This window comes from Musa acuminata, chromosome BXJ2-1 (genome assembly GCF_036884655.1).
Source record: "Musa acuminata AAA Group cultivar baxijiao chromosome BXJ2-1, Cavendish_Baxijiao_AAA, whole genome shotgun sequence".
Taxonomy (NCBI): domain Eukaryota; kingdom Viridiplantae; phylum Streptophyta; class Magnoliopsida; order Zingiberales; family Musaceae; genus Musa; species Musa acuminata.
The window spans coordinates 37,242,139-37,259,301 of NC_088338.1; the positions used below are offsets into that span (position 1 = coordinate 37,242,139).

Sequence of the window (17,163 nt, forward strand, 5' to 3'; positions counted from 1 at the left end):
AAAATTAACAATTATGAGAACAGGGTCTTCAACTATCAGCTGCGAGGGCTTCGGTAAAGTCTGTGAATGGTGGGGTGATGACAAGGGAAATTACTCTTCAACGTACGATTTCCACTAAATTATTTTGTGAAAGTATTTTCTTTTGCAATGGTATTAGATCATATCTTAAAGAGTTTTTTTAGCTGGAATACTATTCTTTTTTAACCTTTGTATTATCTTGTGCATTATAGTATGTGATCACAACATCTTTTGCTAGCTTTATATTCAAGCAAAAACTTAAAAGAAATATGAATTGTTTGAAGAAATTGTTGCCATTGCATGCAAGCTGATCAAAAGATATGGATGCCTGGTTAAGAAAGTGGCATACATCATTAGCGATCAACAAATTAAACTTTTGATAAACATTGACTCATTGTTGAGATGAATTAGTTCTAAAAGTACACTTACTCATCTCCATAGAGTTCAATTTTTAGCTTAAAGAAATGTGTACTTTGTGAATGTCTTTGATTCATATCTAGTCAAATCCAAGGCCATCGATGGAGGCAATACATTTTCAATTCCTTCTACTCCATATATGTTTATAAGTAGATGAATTCTGTGAAGATTATCCAATCAACACTCAATACATTTTATCCTGTACTGGAGCTACACCTAATTGTTCGTGGATGAAAATATTTCTTATTCTTTTTTTTTTCTTGGTACACTGCATATTCACATCTCAGCTGCACTAACCTATTCTACTTGTTATTCCTTAAATTCTCAACTTCCAATCCATAATGCATTAGTTTTCTTTACAATTTTCTTAATTCTAAAGAGCAATGTGATTGGTTGCTTTTTTGATTAATTTGAAAAATTACTTGTATGAAGTAAAATAGTATATCTCTATTCTAGTCCTTGTGTAGTTTGTTATGAATGGTTTAAGTGTACCTAGGGAAAAGAGAGCTCTAATGGCTTAGTTCTTGAATTTGCTCCTAAAATTTGAGAGGTTATTCAAGCATTTTAGTTGGTTATATCTATTCAACTTCCATAGTAGAAAAGCAAGTTTAGTGGCTTGGAACGCTAGCTCTTTACCAAAAGTGAAATTGGATATAAAACTTTATGGTCACACTTTACTTTTAGGGGTTTCTGTCATACAGTCAGAGCTCTGCGACCTTACTATATCCACTTGGTTGTTTAGATCAACATCAGCATGTTTTTTAGAATTAAAATATCCATACTTGATTTTCATTCGCATCTTTGGTTTATGGTTAGTCCTATGTGGATGCATGATGAATTAAATTCTACCAGTACTTTAATGAAGACAATTTCTAACAATTTAGTGTTTATAACCTTTTCACAAGTTGGACTTAGTGACAGCTAAATTATGATGCCTTTATGTAAATCTAATTATGGCAGAATTGACTAATTTCCAGTATCTAGTTCTGCCAAATGTCTTCTAGAACAGTAATATTGTTGGTTTTAGTATCCCATCCGCAACCACTTCATGGTGCTTGTCAGACTATTTTGAAAGATCCCATATCCCATATTTTGGGATATGAGATCTTTAAAAATAGTCCTCCAAGTTCTACCGGGAAACATTCTGATCAAATTATTCTTCCTTTGGTAACCTCCTTGACCATGATATCAAAAAAAGCTTTTTACATCACTGCCGAAATTGCAGGATCCTGCATCTCGGTTATCAAATTGCATCTACAAGCATCAATTTAGAAAAAAAACAAGTGGCTAGTATAATCACTTCATTATTATATAATTAAATAAAATTTGTCTTTTAGGAACACCTCCATCTCAGCATTGCAGGATCCATTAAGATCGCTTACAAACAGATTGTTAAAGTAAAAAAAAATGATCTTGACAATTAACTAATTGAAAAAAAGAACACACTTCTCAATAATGCAAAATAAAACAGCTGAGTTGAATATATGGAAAAAAGACAACAGGGTTTATTATAATTTCCCTGCAACTGTAATTATTTTTGACTGGGTTTGTGAATGTTTAGCTAGTTTTCTCATGATACGTTGTGTTACTTTTCTCTTTATTGTTTTCTGTTTGGTGGTTGGAAGAATACACACATCTTTCTTTGCTTTTGCATGATTGTCCCACTGTGGTAATGCTATCTGCCTGGGGAAGGAACACCTACAGAAAAATGTACATGTAGTACAGTGCTCATTTGCTACCTCTTATGTTCTTTTCAGGCAAACTTCCAAACAGTACAAGGGAGAATGGAACAGTATTGCACAAAAACAAAGAAGCTTTTCTTCGATATGAACTGTAAGTGGCAAAATTGTATCTTTTCATATTACTGATTTTAGTATGACACTTGCATTCAGTAATATTTTGATATTTCCAGTTTAACGGATTTGCAGAACCAGCTAACAAGTGTCCTCTTAAAGCAAAAGCATGCAATGAATTCTAAAAATTCCTACCCATCCTGTTTGGTAGAACAAATGCCTGGAAATGCTACCACTTCTCAATCATCCGATAAAGGTAGCAAAGATGCTTGTTGCCAGATTGTTCCTGGGGATGCATCTCTCAATCAAGGTGTGGTGAATATTCATGTCACTGAACTGTCAAAAACTACAATACTATCAGAGATCAAGAGTGGGCAAAAAAGAAAGCAAAGTCCTATCATTGTGACTCCTGCATGGTCTTATAGTGAAGCATCATCTGGTATGTTCCTCTAATTCTGAGGTTGTATAGGCTAGACCTTGTCATTTGCAGTTTGAGTGTTCGGCATGTTGATATTTTACACCTTTTAGAAATTATTTCTTAGAAGTATAAGTTGTAAATTGTATATCAATTGATCACAATTATACATTTTTCTGGTTGCTACTTATTTTTTTATTCAGGATATAACATCACCAACTGCATGCAGAATCTTTTACCTTGCCTTTTCTAATATACTCTTTTCAGAAGATTCTGAATTGATAGTATGATAAAAAATTCATTTTTGCAGCATGTCAACATAGCACTGTAGTGAGTGCTACAACCTTAAAACTTCATTTGTTGTTTTGAACTTTTGATAACTTGAGCGATCAACTGTCTTTGCTTGTTATCAGCTTGTTCTTGCTGTGAGTAACAACTCTTACCAATATTTTATCAAAGAGTGTTGATGATGGAATTTCTCTTTTCCATTGCTAATTTGCTAGATATTTGTCTTTTACCAATTTAAGCATGCTTGATGTAGAATTTTATTATGTATGATAGGAAGCATGTATCATTTATATTAAAATGAAAACTATACAACGATAATAACAAGAACAACAACAACGATAAAACCGTAAGTTGCAACTATTTGGGGTCGGTTACATGAATCTTTTGTTATCGTTGAGATCTATATAAAGTCATATATTAAGTTAAGATTATTTAAATCTTTATTTATAGTTTTTATTAAAATCTTTTTAGATCCCCTCTATCTCTCCTCATTCTAGGGTTTATCGTACCATAGAATATCATGTGGTACAACAAGTGACTGATATGCAGACCACCTTGTACCGGATGGTATATACTAAATGGCTCTGTATCGTTCGATATGGTTTTGTACCACTCGGTAACGGTCGGAATTTGACTGTTATCGACTTGCCAATCGGTAATGATCGAATTTCGACTACTACTGACGAATTACTCAGATCTGACCCTTTTCAATAGTTAGATCCATTTAAAAGGATTTTTAAACCCTTTCCTCCTCCTCTTTCACCGCTTTTCACTCTCTCAAACTACTATACTCTCTCAATCTCTTTCTCACTCTTTTATCTAATTCTCACATTTACACTCTCTAAAACTTTATAAAGTTGCGATTTGTGGATTAGATCAAGCTTGGAAGGTTAATTAGGGCGGATTAACACCTAAGTTAAGGAATAACTTTTTAATCAAAGGTATGTAGATAATTTCTCAATCACATCCAGCAACCTGCTCGATCTTGAGACATGATAGTGACTTGTACAATAGTGCCTTGATCGATGATGGTTGCGTTATTGGGGAGTCGATGATTCTGTCTATACAGTTTGAGGGTGGTACATGGATCAAGGAGCAGTATTTTCTATATGCCACCCAAGATTTAGATCATGGAGCTTGACATGATAGCTGGTCATTCATTTACGAGTAGCAGTACGGTGATAGTTGGTCATTCTTCTTCGAGCAGCAATACGGTGATAAATCTGATGATACAGAGTAGTAAATTAGTGACATAAGTAAAGTTTTGACATTCTTCATGCTTCGCACCAATACATGCCACAATCATACTTGCCTTAAGAGTTGTTTTGAACATGTGTGGTTTACGACAATCTAGTGATTTCAATAGGCGCTCGGGCGCTTGCCTAGGCGCTCGGGCGAGGCGAGGCGAGGCGAGGCTCGAGCGCCTCGCTTCAAAGAGGCGCTCGCCTGGGCGCTCGCCCGAGCCTAGGCGCCGGGCGCTTCGGGTGAGCTCTTGGGTTAAACCAGGCGATCGAACCAGCGTTTTAGGTTTGGTTCGGTCTCCGGTGCTTTAGTTGGTTCAATCGATATTAGCGTGACTTCCCCAACCCTAACCCTGCTCGTCGTTCACGCTGCTACCGTCGCTGCTGCTGTTGTCGTCACTCTCGCTGCTGTTGTCGCTCTCGCTGTCGCTCTCGCTGCCGTTGCCGCCACTGCTGTCGTCGCTCGTCGCTCTCGCTCTCGCTGCCACCGCTGTTGCTCGCTGCCACCGCTATCGCTCCCACTGTCGTCGCTCGCCGCTCCTGCTCCCGTTGCCATTGCTACCATTGCCACTGTCTTCGCTCGCCGCTTCCGCTCCCGTTACTGCTGCCGCTGCTCGCTGCTACTGTTGCCACTGTCTCTGCCCCCGCTCCCGTTGCTTGCTGCTGCCGGTGCCACTGTTGCCTCTTGCCGCTCCCGTTGTCGTTGCTGCCGCTTTCATCGCTCGCAGCTGTTGCTCCCGCTCTTCTCAATCAACACCCTCAGTCTTTCGACTCTTCCCTTACACTCTTCTCCTCTTTCGATAATATATTGTTAACAATATACAATATACTATTAACTCTATTCTAGTAATAGTATTTGTATTTATTAGATTAATTTAATAGCATATTTTTATTTAAAAATTTAAATAATTATATTTATTAATTATATTGTATATTTTTACATTTTAGCACCTCACTTCGCTCGGGCGAGCGCCTAGCGCGTCGGGCGTTTTTGGACCTTGGCGCCTAGCGCTTTTTAAATCACTACGACAATCATGCTATTATTATCACTATATTGATGCACCAATGACATACAGTGTATCGATATATTATGTTGTGGGATTAATTTCATGATTGGGTATGACAAACATAAATAAAAAAAAAAAAATATATATATATATATATATATATATATATATATATATATATATATATATATATATATATATATATATATATATATATATATATATATATATATATATATATCGAGGACCCCGATTCATTGCCCGTAGAGTCCCGTCGTTCTTTTTGGTGGTCGAACCAAATATATCTATCGATCGATTATTTAATTCATCTAAATCTTAAAGTTTAAGTTGTTTAACAAATAATTAATAATTCAAATAACTTTTTTATAGATAATTCAATATCACTGGAAGGACGGTTTGGAACGTACCATAAAGTTACTCAAAGCCAAAAAAGACATGTGTCATTATTCTTTCATAATTTAGATTATTTTGCTAAAATTATATTTATTTCCAACTTAAAAACTCTAATCTAACGTTTTTTATTTTTAGAAAATTTTGCAGCCATTTTTGGCCCTTTTATCGTGTTATCGGTATGCTTTGTTGTATCAACACATGGTATGTTGGTATGGAGTGATATGTACCATACCGTCGACTGGTCGGTATATCATTTCAGATCGGTAAGGTGAGCCTTGCCTCGTACCAGGGTCTGCCGTACTGAATTGTACCGCCCGGTATGGGCGGTACGTACCGGTCAGACAGGTTGTCGGTACGCGGACCGCTTGTTACCGGTCCGAGTGCACTGTAGCACTGTAGCAGTGCTACAGTACTCGGCACACCTGGGTGTACCGCTCTGTCACGGACTTAGCTGGTTTTGCCTAAGTCGTGCGGCACCCTTGCGTGTTCGTCCGCAAAGGTCAGCCTCCCCGAAGCCTCCCATTGTCCCTTAGGACCAACAAAAGAGAGAATGGGTTAGAGAGAACGTCTCCATCGGGATCCACAAGCAAACATCTCCGAAAAACACTTCATAGACAATACAAATTACAAACAGACTTTACAAGCTATGAATAGTTGCACAACAAAGGGTAAAATGGTCCATTACAGATCGAAAATCTCTCACACGTGTCCACATGACACAACCTTTATTTACAAGCCTAAAGAGGCCACCAACCCAACTAAAATGGGACTATTAAGCCTTCGGCCGCCCCTCTACATGCTGTACAAGGCATAAACATGCCAAAAGACATGGACATACATAAGCATTACATCAAACACCTTGTTTAAAAGTTTGTCCGTGACATTCTCCCCCACTTATTCCTTCGACGTCCTCGTTGAAGCCTTTGTCGACATTGCAACTCCTCCCCTTTGCTGAGTCTTCAATCTTCTGCTCCAGCTACAATGCGCCTCTTGGCTCCTAGCTGCTCTCCGCTGCTGTTTTTGAGTAGTCGAACATTTTGATCCGCCATGCTGCTTCAACTCACCAATGACTCTGACTATGGTGTGGGGTTGGCTGAGTTGTGCTGATCATTGTTGATTCCTGCGGATCCTCCAAATGAAGGAAAAGACCATCCTTATTGCGCCAGTCTCTCAAATTCCTCATGCTGCTTGAACTGGGTGGATGCTTGTTGTAGCTTTAACGAGCATCGTCTCGCAAACTTCTGAAGTTTTGGGTCCTTCCTCCATAAAATTTGCTCATTGACTCTTCTTTCACTTAGTTGTCACATCCAAGTAGGTTCGCATCACTTCCGCTTTCGATTGGCATTTCGTTGGGAAATGAAGCGGACAATCTACTCTCCGTAGCACTGATCACCGTTGGTGAGGATTTGACAACTATTGTCTTTCATTATCTTCGAAGGGTCTTTGAACTTGTGCAGAGCTCCTCTGCAGGATAGATAAGAGAATTGGGGTACTCGGTTTCGCCCATTCTCTTAAGAGTTGAGAAGGCAAAGGTTACTTGACTCCGCTGAGTAGCAAAGGTATAGCACCGCGTACTGCTTGCTTCGTTCCTTGGTCATGCACTCTTGCATGACCCGAAGTCCTTCACTTTGGGCTATCTTGATGAGAAGCTCATTGACACTGGTCTTACGAAGTTCCTCGGCCTCTGCCCTTCAGTCTTGTCTCGGTACTTGGAGATTGCCTCTGCATGCTCCACCTCCTCGGCCCCTTTCACGACCAAGCGCTCTCCCTCCATGAGAGCAAGGGATCAATGACTTTCATGAAAGTCCCGCCTCTGCGGTACCATGGCACTGCCATGCCCATGGCCCTACTATCCGTCGCCTCGTATCTGCATCCTTTTTCTTCACGATCAGTAGATATGTCTCCGTGGCACTCCTCTAAGTCCACCTCCATTCTAACTGATGCTTGATTTTGGGTAGCTAAGTCCCTCTGGACTCGTCGTCGCTTCCTCGCTCCTTTCGACCCCTTGCTTCAACACCTCTGTGTTCTCCAAGCAGTCCGTTTGGTCGATGGAAAGATAGACTGCAACTCCCATGCATGGCCTCTGCCATCACGTTGTAGGGTTTGCACCGATTCTGTTCTCCTTAGCTTCCTTGGTAGCAACGTTCGCTTAATCGACCTTGTCCTCTGACTTGTCGGGCTCCCTTAAGCGAATATGAGCTCTGGAGCAATCCAACTCTCCAGCTGCTTCGATCATACCTCTGCATGATCAAGTCACTCCCATGGAACTCACTGGTACTTGCATCCGAACGTTTCCATTAGTGGAACCCAGCCCCCATATGCTCATGACCAAGGTTTTCATCCGATGCAAAATTCGATGCACGCACGGAAGACCCGCCTATAGGGTACCATGACCTTCACTCGTTGAATCCATAGCCCTTCTTGCCGTCGTGTTGTTCACCGAAGTGGAGCTTCCAATAGCTCTCGATCATACCTCCGTATGATCTAGTCCCTCACGGGACAATGTCATGTGTATCGCATTGCCACGAACTTTTCCACCACGATCCGCTGCACCATGTCACCTCCTGGTGACATCTCCATTGCATTCTGATCCTTGTGGAATAAACTCGAATTGTGAACCCTCCTTGTGTGGCCTCTACCAATACATCGCAGGGTCTCTTCCACATTCGATTTTGTTCGCTCCTTTGGCAATCGACCTTCATCCACCCACTCTTGGGTCACACCTAGATGAAGCACCGCTCTAGGATAGTTCGTCGCCTAGTAGCTCCTGAAGTCCACCGACTTCACTGTAATTTGTGCACCATTGTTTGGATCCTGGGCCTCTCCCCCTACCAGCATAATCTCCGCTGAGCACCGCTTCCTTTATGGCAACTTGAATGGCAACACTGTGGCATATTCTTCAAGAGTACCCGCCTCTACGCCCTCTTGTCCCGTGCTAAGGCCTTCTGAACCCAACTTCACCTCCGCAAATTGAGTCGCCTTAGTTCCTCCATCAAATGCTTCTCCGAGATAAGGTGCATGTGCCCAGAAGCTCCTTTCGTTTTTGGCATCATGCAAGATGAGTCCGCTCCGTCAGAATGAAGAACCCATGGAACAACATGATTCTACTCTTGCCTCTGCAAGAGTTCATGTCCTTGACCTCTGTCTAAGGAAAGCACTATGCCTCCGCTCCATGTTCCAACTTCTATGCTGGCTCCCTTCATACGACTTGGGTACTTCGCCAAGTTACACCCAAGTTGCTCCGCTCCTCGTTTATGCATTGAGTCGATGGTGGCCCTCGCGCCCACCATTCCACGGGTCAGCCCTCCCTTGAGTCCGATCTCCATATCGACTCCAAGTGTGCCTTCATTTAAGTTGCTTTGGGTCGCTCCCCCACTTGATCTCGCAATGCATCCACCAATGCATTCTCTCAAGCGAGATCATGCGACGACTCCTCGCTGCTTGCTCAGTCCATTGAGCTTCGTGGAGTCGTTGTTTGTTGAGGTACTCCTCCTCAACATGTGAGGTCCGTCTCACATGATTCTCCCTCTGGAGAGCCGGGACTTATCCCTCCTGGATAACTGTCCCATTGGAGCAACATCTCTCTTCGTTTCGGAGACCACCATCCCCTGGGACTACTCCGATCTGCTGAACAAACTGTGCATTGTTCTGCCTCCTGTAAACGCACTTGCTAGATTGCGACTCCACGTCAATACAGCCCCCGCTGCACCACTCAAGGCCTAGCAACATGCTGAACTCGTTGCACACTCCAGCCTCCTACGGACGTATCCTTCACATGCCGAAGAGAAAGTTCCAATGCTCCATGGCGCCGAGTTTCGGTCGCCTTGGGATGGCCGCGAACATTCCATCGTCCGCATACAAGCCAATGCATGAGTACCGAATTCTTTGAGTTAGCAATTCCCCTCACCTCTGTGAGCTTTGCATAACTCTTTCGATCGCTGAGCAACTCATTCCACCTTGCATGGTCTCATCCTTTACCAAACGCCTCGCTTGTCTTGAGCACCATCAAGTATAGTTGTCAACGTTGAGCCGTAGCTCAAACTCAGCCATCCCAACTTTTGTGCGCTCCGCATTCTTGCAAGCTTGTCTGTTCACGTGGTGCCTCTTGCGCGAAGGGTTGGCCATTCCTCTGAATGCCAATGTCAGATGCCCGCTCCTCCGAGCGACTCCTTTTCCCTACATCTCCATGCCCGTTTTCCCCCAAACGGTCGCGCGTGTGCTGACTTCCCTCAACGCAGCCCCGCTAGGTCCCCCACGTTTGCATGCTAAGTGTTTCTATGAGTGCTTGTCCTGCTCTGATACCATCTGTCACGGACTTAGCTGGTTTTGCCTAAGTCGTGCGGCACCCTTGCGTGTCCGTCCGCAAAGGTCAGCCTCCCCGAAGCCTCCCATTGTCCGTTAGGACCAACAAAAGAGAGAACGAGTTAAAGAGAACGCCTCCATCGGGATCCACAAGCAAACATCTCCGAAAAACACTTCATAGACAATACAAATTACAAACAGACTTTACAAGCTCTGAACAGTTGCACAACAAAGGGTAAAATGGTCAATTACAGACCGAAAATCTCTCACACGTGTCCACATGACACAACCTTTATTTACAAGCCTAAAGAGGCCACCAACCCAACTAAAATGGGACTATTAAGCCTTCGGCCGCCCCTCTACATGTTTTACAAGGCATGAACATGCCAAAAGACACAGACATACATAAGCATTACATCAAACACTTTGTTTAAAAGTTTGTCCGTGACAGCTCGATATACCATACTGTACCGGTACCGAGCCCAGGTTGAAATACCGGTACAGTACGGTATTGCGAATCTTGCCTCATACCACTAACTATAATGCAAGAAAATATTGCTATTTTGTTGACATAGTTTGTCTCAGGGTTTGCCTTTTTGGGTACCAAACTTGTTTCAACAATCTGTTGGAATGATACGTAGTCTGTATCCGTTTATCTAACACGGTATGCTGGTGCGTATCGATATTTCGATGAGGAAGAAAAAGAGGGTGAAGAGGAAGGGGTGGTGGAGTAGAGGAGGAAGGAGAAGAAAGAAGGGGAGGAGGAGAGGTGCAGTGGCAGCGTACATGGGAAACAGTGGCAGCGGCAGCGGCGAATAGGCAGCGCCGCTAGAGTATCGTGACAGTGAGGGTTGCGGCATTGTACATCTAATTTGCATTTGTTTTCTTTTTTAATGCTGATATGGACTGGGTGCACCACTTTTTGAATTTTTTACTATTTTAATCAGATTGCCCGAAGCGGGGGTGGTTTGCATATCGGTCCATGCCCAGACTAAGGGGTGGTGGAGGAACAGAGGAGGAAGGAGAAGAAAGAAGGGGAGGAGGAGAAGTGCAGTGGCAGCATACATGGGAAACAGCAGCAGTGGCAGCGGCGAAGAGGCAGTGCTGCTACTGCATCGCCGCAGCGAGGGTTGCGGCATTGTACATCTAATTTGCATTTTTTTTCTTTTTTAACGCTGAAATGGACTGGGGTGCACCACTTTTTGATTTTTTTATTATTTTAATCAGATTGCTCGAAGCGGGGGTGGTTCGCGTATTGGTCCATGCCCAGACTAGTACATACCACCCGTAACATACCGTTTTGGGCGGTACAGCAATCATTGGTTTGTATAATGATTTCAGATGGAAAATTGCTTGTTTGTGCAGTTCTTAAAAGAAAAAGTATGTTTTTATTCAATATAGGTTGTGAATGGGGATGACTAGTTTATTTTTATCAACAGTTATCTGATTCTTCCAATACAGATGCTGAACTGGGAGAAATTTTTTTTTTGTGAACTGTTATCTGAATTCTTGCATATTTGTGTTGATGTGATGTAAGAAACAACTTCAAACCATTCTTTGTGTTTGTATATATATTTTTTGTAACGAAAATTTCTTACAGATGGTTTAATATGGCTATTAGGGTATTAGGAAATTGTCTGTTGTATAAAGTCAAGCAACTATTATTGTTTAAGTTGTTTCATTGTTATTTTTCTGCAAGGCTTTTGATGTAGATTTAAGAGTCCTCTTTGGAGTATGATGGTAAGTTGGTGATCTAAATTGAGCTAAAAAAGAATAGTAACCATCTTTGCACATTACGAACAGACTTGGATTCCTCTAAGGCAGTTCTTGTGAAGTATCAATATGTAATGGTATAATGGAACCAATACTTGTCCTGGTGTGTTTCTGTCAGATCATCTTCACGCTTTATCGCTGACACCATTTTGTTCTCCTAAGTGAGCTAGGTAAACTTGTAAAGTATATTGCTGAAGCATGTTGATTGTTTTAATTACACTATGCTATTATGCTGAGCTATGTTTTTCGGGAGCTATAAATGTCTTAAAGTTAGGATGACTCTTCCAATTGTCATCTGTATGATTAGGATATGTTTTTAATTCATGGATGTAATCTGATTCTCTGTTCCTTATTGTGTATGATTTACTGATTTACTTATTCTATGTTCATTTTAGTTAATTGTGATTTGATATTTTCACATATCCTTTCTTACAGAAGCATCTGAAATCCATCAACCAGTTAGTTCACAGGGTGAGAAAGCAAGTAAGATCAATATTTGGAAAGGAGATGCACACTCTTCATCGCTAGCTTCTTCCTACAGGAAAAGCATTGTGATGTGTTTACAAGGACGTGAAAAAGGTACTAGCTGGCCATCAACTTGTTGTCTGGGTGGCTATGCAGGAAGAAATCAGGAAAGATGGATCTCATTTCTTCAGGGTAAGTTTCTTGTTCATTTTTGTATTGGTAAAACTTATTTTCTTTTTAACATAGTTGAATCTACGGCTGAGAGGGACTGTGGTTTGGTATGTTACCAGCTCTACAGAGACAAATTATCCTTGTTTAGTCCATAGTGAACCTACTAGACATCAAGCTCTTTTGACCCATAACCAATGTGTTCCAACTAACGGGCTAGTCTGGGTGTTTTTGGTGGATTATCTTGGCATTCATCTCTGATACTATCTGGAATATAGTCACCCATCTCAAATTCAGTAGCTTTCACTTCCAATTGCAAGATAGAGGCATGATGGATATTTGATCTGACTTGCCGGTCAAGCTTGCATGATTGGAGCTTTACCTGTTGCACTGACTGTGGTTTAGTTTGGTCATATAAACATTTTCAGTCAATAATTTGCTACTTGAATGAATTATCTATGTTTTGAGCTTATTTTGGTTGCTTCTCTCAGTTTTGTATCTTCTTCTCCTCTTTTTTGTGTGAAAATCTTAATTTAGAGCTTATTTTGGTTGCTACTGGTTGTTGTCGTATCTTTTTGGCTTTATTTCTTGATTTTCCTGCTGGATGCAAGGTTGGAGGTCACTTGGTAAACAGTTTGAAGGGCCAGCAGTGTGGCTTAGCCGAAGAAACTGTTCATCATGGATTCCTACATGGTGTGCCTACACATCCAGTGTAGCTGTTGCTCAACCCAATGATAGGGTGGGTATATGTCTAGTACTTTCATTTATGACCATATATGGATTATTTTGTATTGCTTCCGTATGGGGTGTCTTAAACAGAAACAATATTTCCATCCTGTCACTTTGTAAATTAATTTTATTGTTTGTCTTCTTTGTTCTAGCTTCTTACTTGCCTGTGGCCAATAACATTTTCTTTTTGCTGATTCTTTCTACACAGTCTTGAGAAATCTTAAATTAATTTACTTTCTGGTTGCTTATATGCTTTCTGCACAGTTGCTTATCTGCTTCATCTATCTTTATTATGATATTTAGCAAAATATCCTAACCTTAAACTTTGTAGTTTTTAAACCTCTTTGAACTATAATCCAATAGTTTACTTATTGAAGTATTTGAATGTTTGCTTTCTTTTTTGCTCATTTTTTGGTTAAATATGCTTATATGAGCCACAATTTGGTAATGGATTGGTACAAATACTCTTAATTCTCTTGTGCAAATTTTTTGTTTGCATGTTCCTTTCTAATGAGGAATTTACTTATATTTTCTCTTTATGTTGGTAGTGATTTTTAGATTCTTTGGTTGTCAATAGGATCAGCTTTGCCATATGTCACTGAACTTTTTCTTCAACTTTTTATACTTGTCCAAATTATTAAATAATCTTAATTGGAGAGAGAAGTTTAGGGAAAAGGGTTGAGATGAGGGAAGGAAAAAAGGGATAGATGAAGGGAAAGAGGGTTGATGATGGCTAGTTTGTAGAGTGATAAGAGGATTGAACTGTAAGGAAAAGGGAATATATCTGTTAGGAGTGAAAAAGAGGTCTTGTCAGCCCTCTTTTACACCTTAAAAGAGATTCGTTGGGTCTCCTTTGAGGTCCAAAGATTTGCAGGATAGCTTACTGCCTGACCCACGTGTGAACAGTCTGTTTTGGGGTGGACACGTCTCAATTTGCCCATGGACACTAAAATTATGGTGAATTATGTGGTTAAAAGCAAGGATTTAAATATGGATATGCACTAGATAGTAGCAGTAGCCTCTCCTCAATGGAGGAAACCTCATGCACCGGGTACGCCCTTGTTTTTACTAGATAATAGCAACCCTTTGGTCTCGTATATCACATCTACCAACATATAAAAAACTGAGGGGAGAGGGGAATCCTCTTGTTTTTCTCTACTGTAACTCGCATTTGGGCTTCTTCCTTTTTTTTCTTTCTTATTTTTTACCTCATGAGATAGGGTCAGAGGATGCCATGGTTGAAGCCCATTTCCTAAACTTATCTTTAGATTCATCCCATATTATAAAACATGGGATTATTTGTGTCTTCCCTTTATCGATTTGTCACGAACGGTTGTGTCACGCACTCGCAACATCTTCGCTCAACGAACTGTTTGTCGCTTTCGCATGCTTGTACAGATGCTTGGCAGTATGTTTTGCCTTGGTTTTGTGTGTTTTTGCCGGAAAAATGTAAGCAAGAACAGTTCGCAACGCTACAGTGTGATCGCTCATCACGCCGGGCAAAACTATCCCAAAATGGCTTTGTTTTCAGGTGCCACGACCTGTTTTTTGTAAACTGCAGCCGATCGCGAAACGTCAGCCATCTCAGACCCTTGGAACCCCTCGAGTGGCACAAGTGTGGATGGGGCTTCGGGGTAGTGTTGGGCGTTGATTGGTATACACAAGTTCGCATGTTAACTTGATGGGAACTTGCCATCTCGCTCGACACCCGGTGAGCAGTCGTTTGTGGATTTGCGATTATTCGTTTTGCCTTATAAGTCCCTGTTTTCTCTTTCCTCTCTTGCACTCAGAGTGTTTTCTGAATTGCTTGTAAAGCTTCTCTCTTCGCAAGACGTCGGGACTTGTTCGCCTCTCGCTTTCGAACTAATTAACTTGCTCTTTTTACAGGTCCTACGAGACCTGAGCGAGGTTACAAATTAGTTGACCCTTTGCGGACGCATATCGTAAGGGTGCGTTATGACTTAAGCAATCCCAGCTAAGTTCGAGAAGTTGGCACAAGGGTGTTTCACGACTTAGGCAACTCCAGCTATGTTCGTGATTTTGCTGTAAGGGTGTCTCACGACTTAAGCAATTTCAGCTAAGTTGTGACATTATGGTATCAGAGCGGGCAGGCAATTTTGAGCAAACAATGAAGAAATTTTGTAATCTTACCATGACGAAGCATCGTGGCGAATCGAGCAAGATGGGGCAAGCTAGGCCATTGCCCGAAGCAATCATAGGTGGGTTGCAATTGCAAACTCGCTCGTATGCTGTTAGAGTTGCTCAGGAGGAGCGCAGCAACGAACATGACGAGCAAGAAGTTAGCTATTCTCCGCAAGCGAAGGAGGCGCAATCTGGAGCAACAATCGGGAAAAAGAGCCATAAGGAGAGACAACGACGGAGTTCTTGAAGCGAGTTTGGATAAACTTCACCAAGGCCAACGAAGGCTTCTTGGGGTAGAGAGATCGTACGAAGAAGCTGGATCTCGGGTCGACAAGGTTGAGTCTCTGGTTGATCGACTGACGAAGGACACCAAAGACTCCGTGCAACATCTGCACGAAGTTGTGGTGGAACTCACTTCCAGAGTGATTGCTCACAAGGGCGCTAAATGCGGGAGGGAGCAACACCCATGTTGCGTCGCCACAAAACTTGAAGGCACCCGAGTTGCATTGCTACGGGGGTGCTAGGGATGCAAAGGAGCTCGAGGATTTCTTGTTTGACATAGAACAATACTTATGAGCTACAAAGCCCGATTCTGAAGATACCTAAGTTTTGATAGCAACCATGTATCTGAATGGGGATGCAAAACTTTGATGGCGAACCTGTTGGGAGGAGATCCAACAAGGTCGGTGTCGAGTGGACATGTTGTCACACACTTAGCTGGTTTTGCCTTGAGGGCACCCGAGTTGCATTGCTACGGGGGTGCTAGGGATGCAAAGGAGCTCAAGAATTTTTTGTTCGATATGGAACAATACTTATGAGCTACAACGCCCGATTATGAAGATACTAAAGTTTTGATAGCAACCATGTATCTGAATGGGGATGCAAAACTTTGATGGCGAACCTGTTAGGAGGAGATCCAACAAGGTCGGTGTCGAGTGGACATGTTGTCACACACTTAGTTGGTTTTGCCTTGAGGGCACCCAAGTTGCATTGCTACGGGGGTGCAAGGGATGCAAAGGAGCTCGAGAATTTCTTGTTCGACATGGAACAATGCTTATGAGCTACAAAGCCCGATTTTGAAGATACCAAAGTTTTGATAGCAACCATGTATCTGAATGAGGATGCAAAACTTTGATGGCGAACCTGTTGGGAGGAGATCCAACATGGTCGGTGTCGAGTGGACATGTTGTCATACACTTAGTTGGTTTTGCCTGAGTCGTGCGGCACCCTTACATGTTCGTCCGCAAAGGTCAGTCTCCCCGAAACCTCCTATGGTCCCTTAGGACTTACAAAAGAGAAACCGAGTTAGAGAAAGCGTCTCACTCGGGATCCACAATCAATCGTTTCGGTAAACACTTTATAATTAATGCAAATTACAAACATACTTCACAAGTTCTGAACGGTCGCATAACAAAGGGTCCAAAATGGTCCACTACAGACTAAAATCGTCACAAGTGCTCACATACACAACCTTTGTTTGTAAGCCTAGGACAACCACCAAAACCAAGGAAAATGAGGCTGTTAAGCCCACTGCCAGCCTTTTACATGCTGTGCAATGCATGAATAAAATCGGAAGACACGGACATACATGAGCATTACATCAAACCCCGTTTACAGTTTTGTCCGTGACATTCTCCCCCACATGCCCTTCTTTTGACGTCCTCGTTGAAGCCTTTGCATACATTGTATCTCCTTGCCTTTGCTGAGTCTTCAATCTTTTCCTTTTGTTGCAATGCGCTTCTCGACTCCCAGTTGGACTCCCATTATTGTTAAGTAGTCGAACTTTGCTGAAATTGGTAGGACAGTTTTGGACAGTCCTAGACGAAGCATAGCTCTAGGACAGCCCGTTGCCTAGTAGCTCCCGAAGTCCATTGACTTTGATTAAATTGGTGCACCATTGTTTGGATCCTGGGCCTTTGCCCCTACTAGCACAATCTCCGCTGTGCACCGCTCCCTTCGTGGTAACTTGAATGGCAGCACCGTGGCGTATT

General features: G+C 41.9%; 1 protein-coding gene across 4 annotated transcripts in view; it reads left to right on the forward strand.

The window, feature by feature from the left end:
• Positions 1 to 17,163, forward strand: part of LOC103973245 (uncharacterized) — a 62,905-nt gene that overhangs the window by 7,256 nt on the left and 38,486 nt on the right. For all 4 annotated transcript variants that reach the window (XR_010481854.1, XR_001976465.2, XM_009387752.3 and 1 more), the window contains 5 exons: positions 24 to 102; positions 2,193 to 2,268; positions 2,348 to 2,667; positions 12,104 to 12,325; positions 12,913 to 13,040. Coding sequence is in view for 2 of the 4 variants with exons in the window: in XM_009387752.3 (XP_009386027.2) it covers positions 24 to 102; positions 2,193 to 2,268; positions 2,348 to 2,667; positions 12,104 to 12,325; positions 12,913 to 13,040 (825 nt within the window). In the remaining 2 variants the exon portion in view is untranslated. The remainder of the gene's footprint in view (positions 1 to 23; positions 103 to 2,192; positions 2,269 to 2,347; positions 2,668 to 12,103; positions 12,326 to 12,912; positions 13,041 to 17,163) is intronic.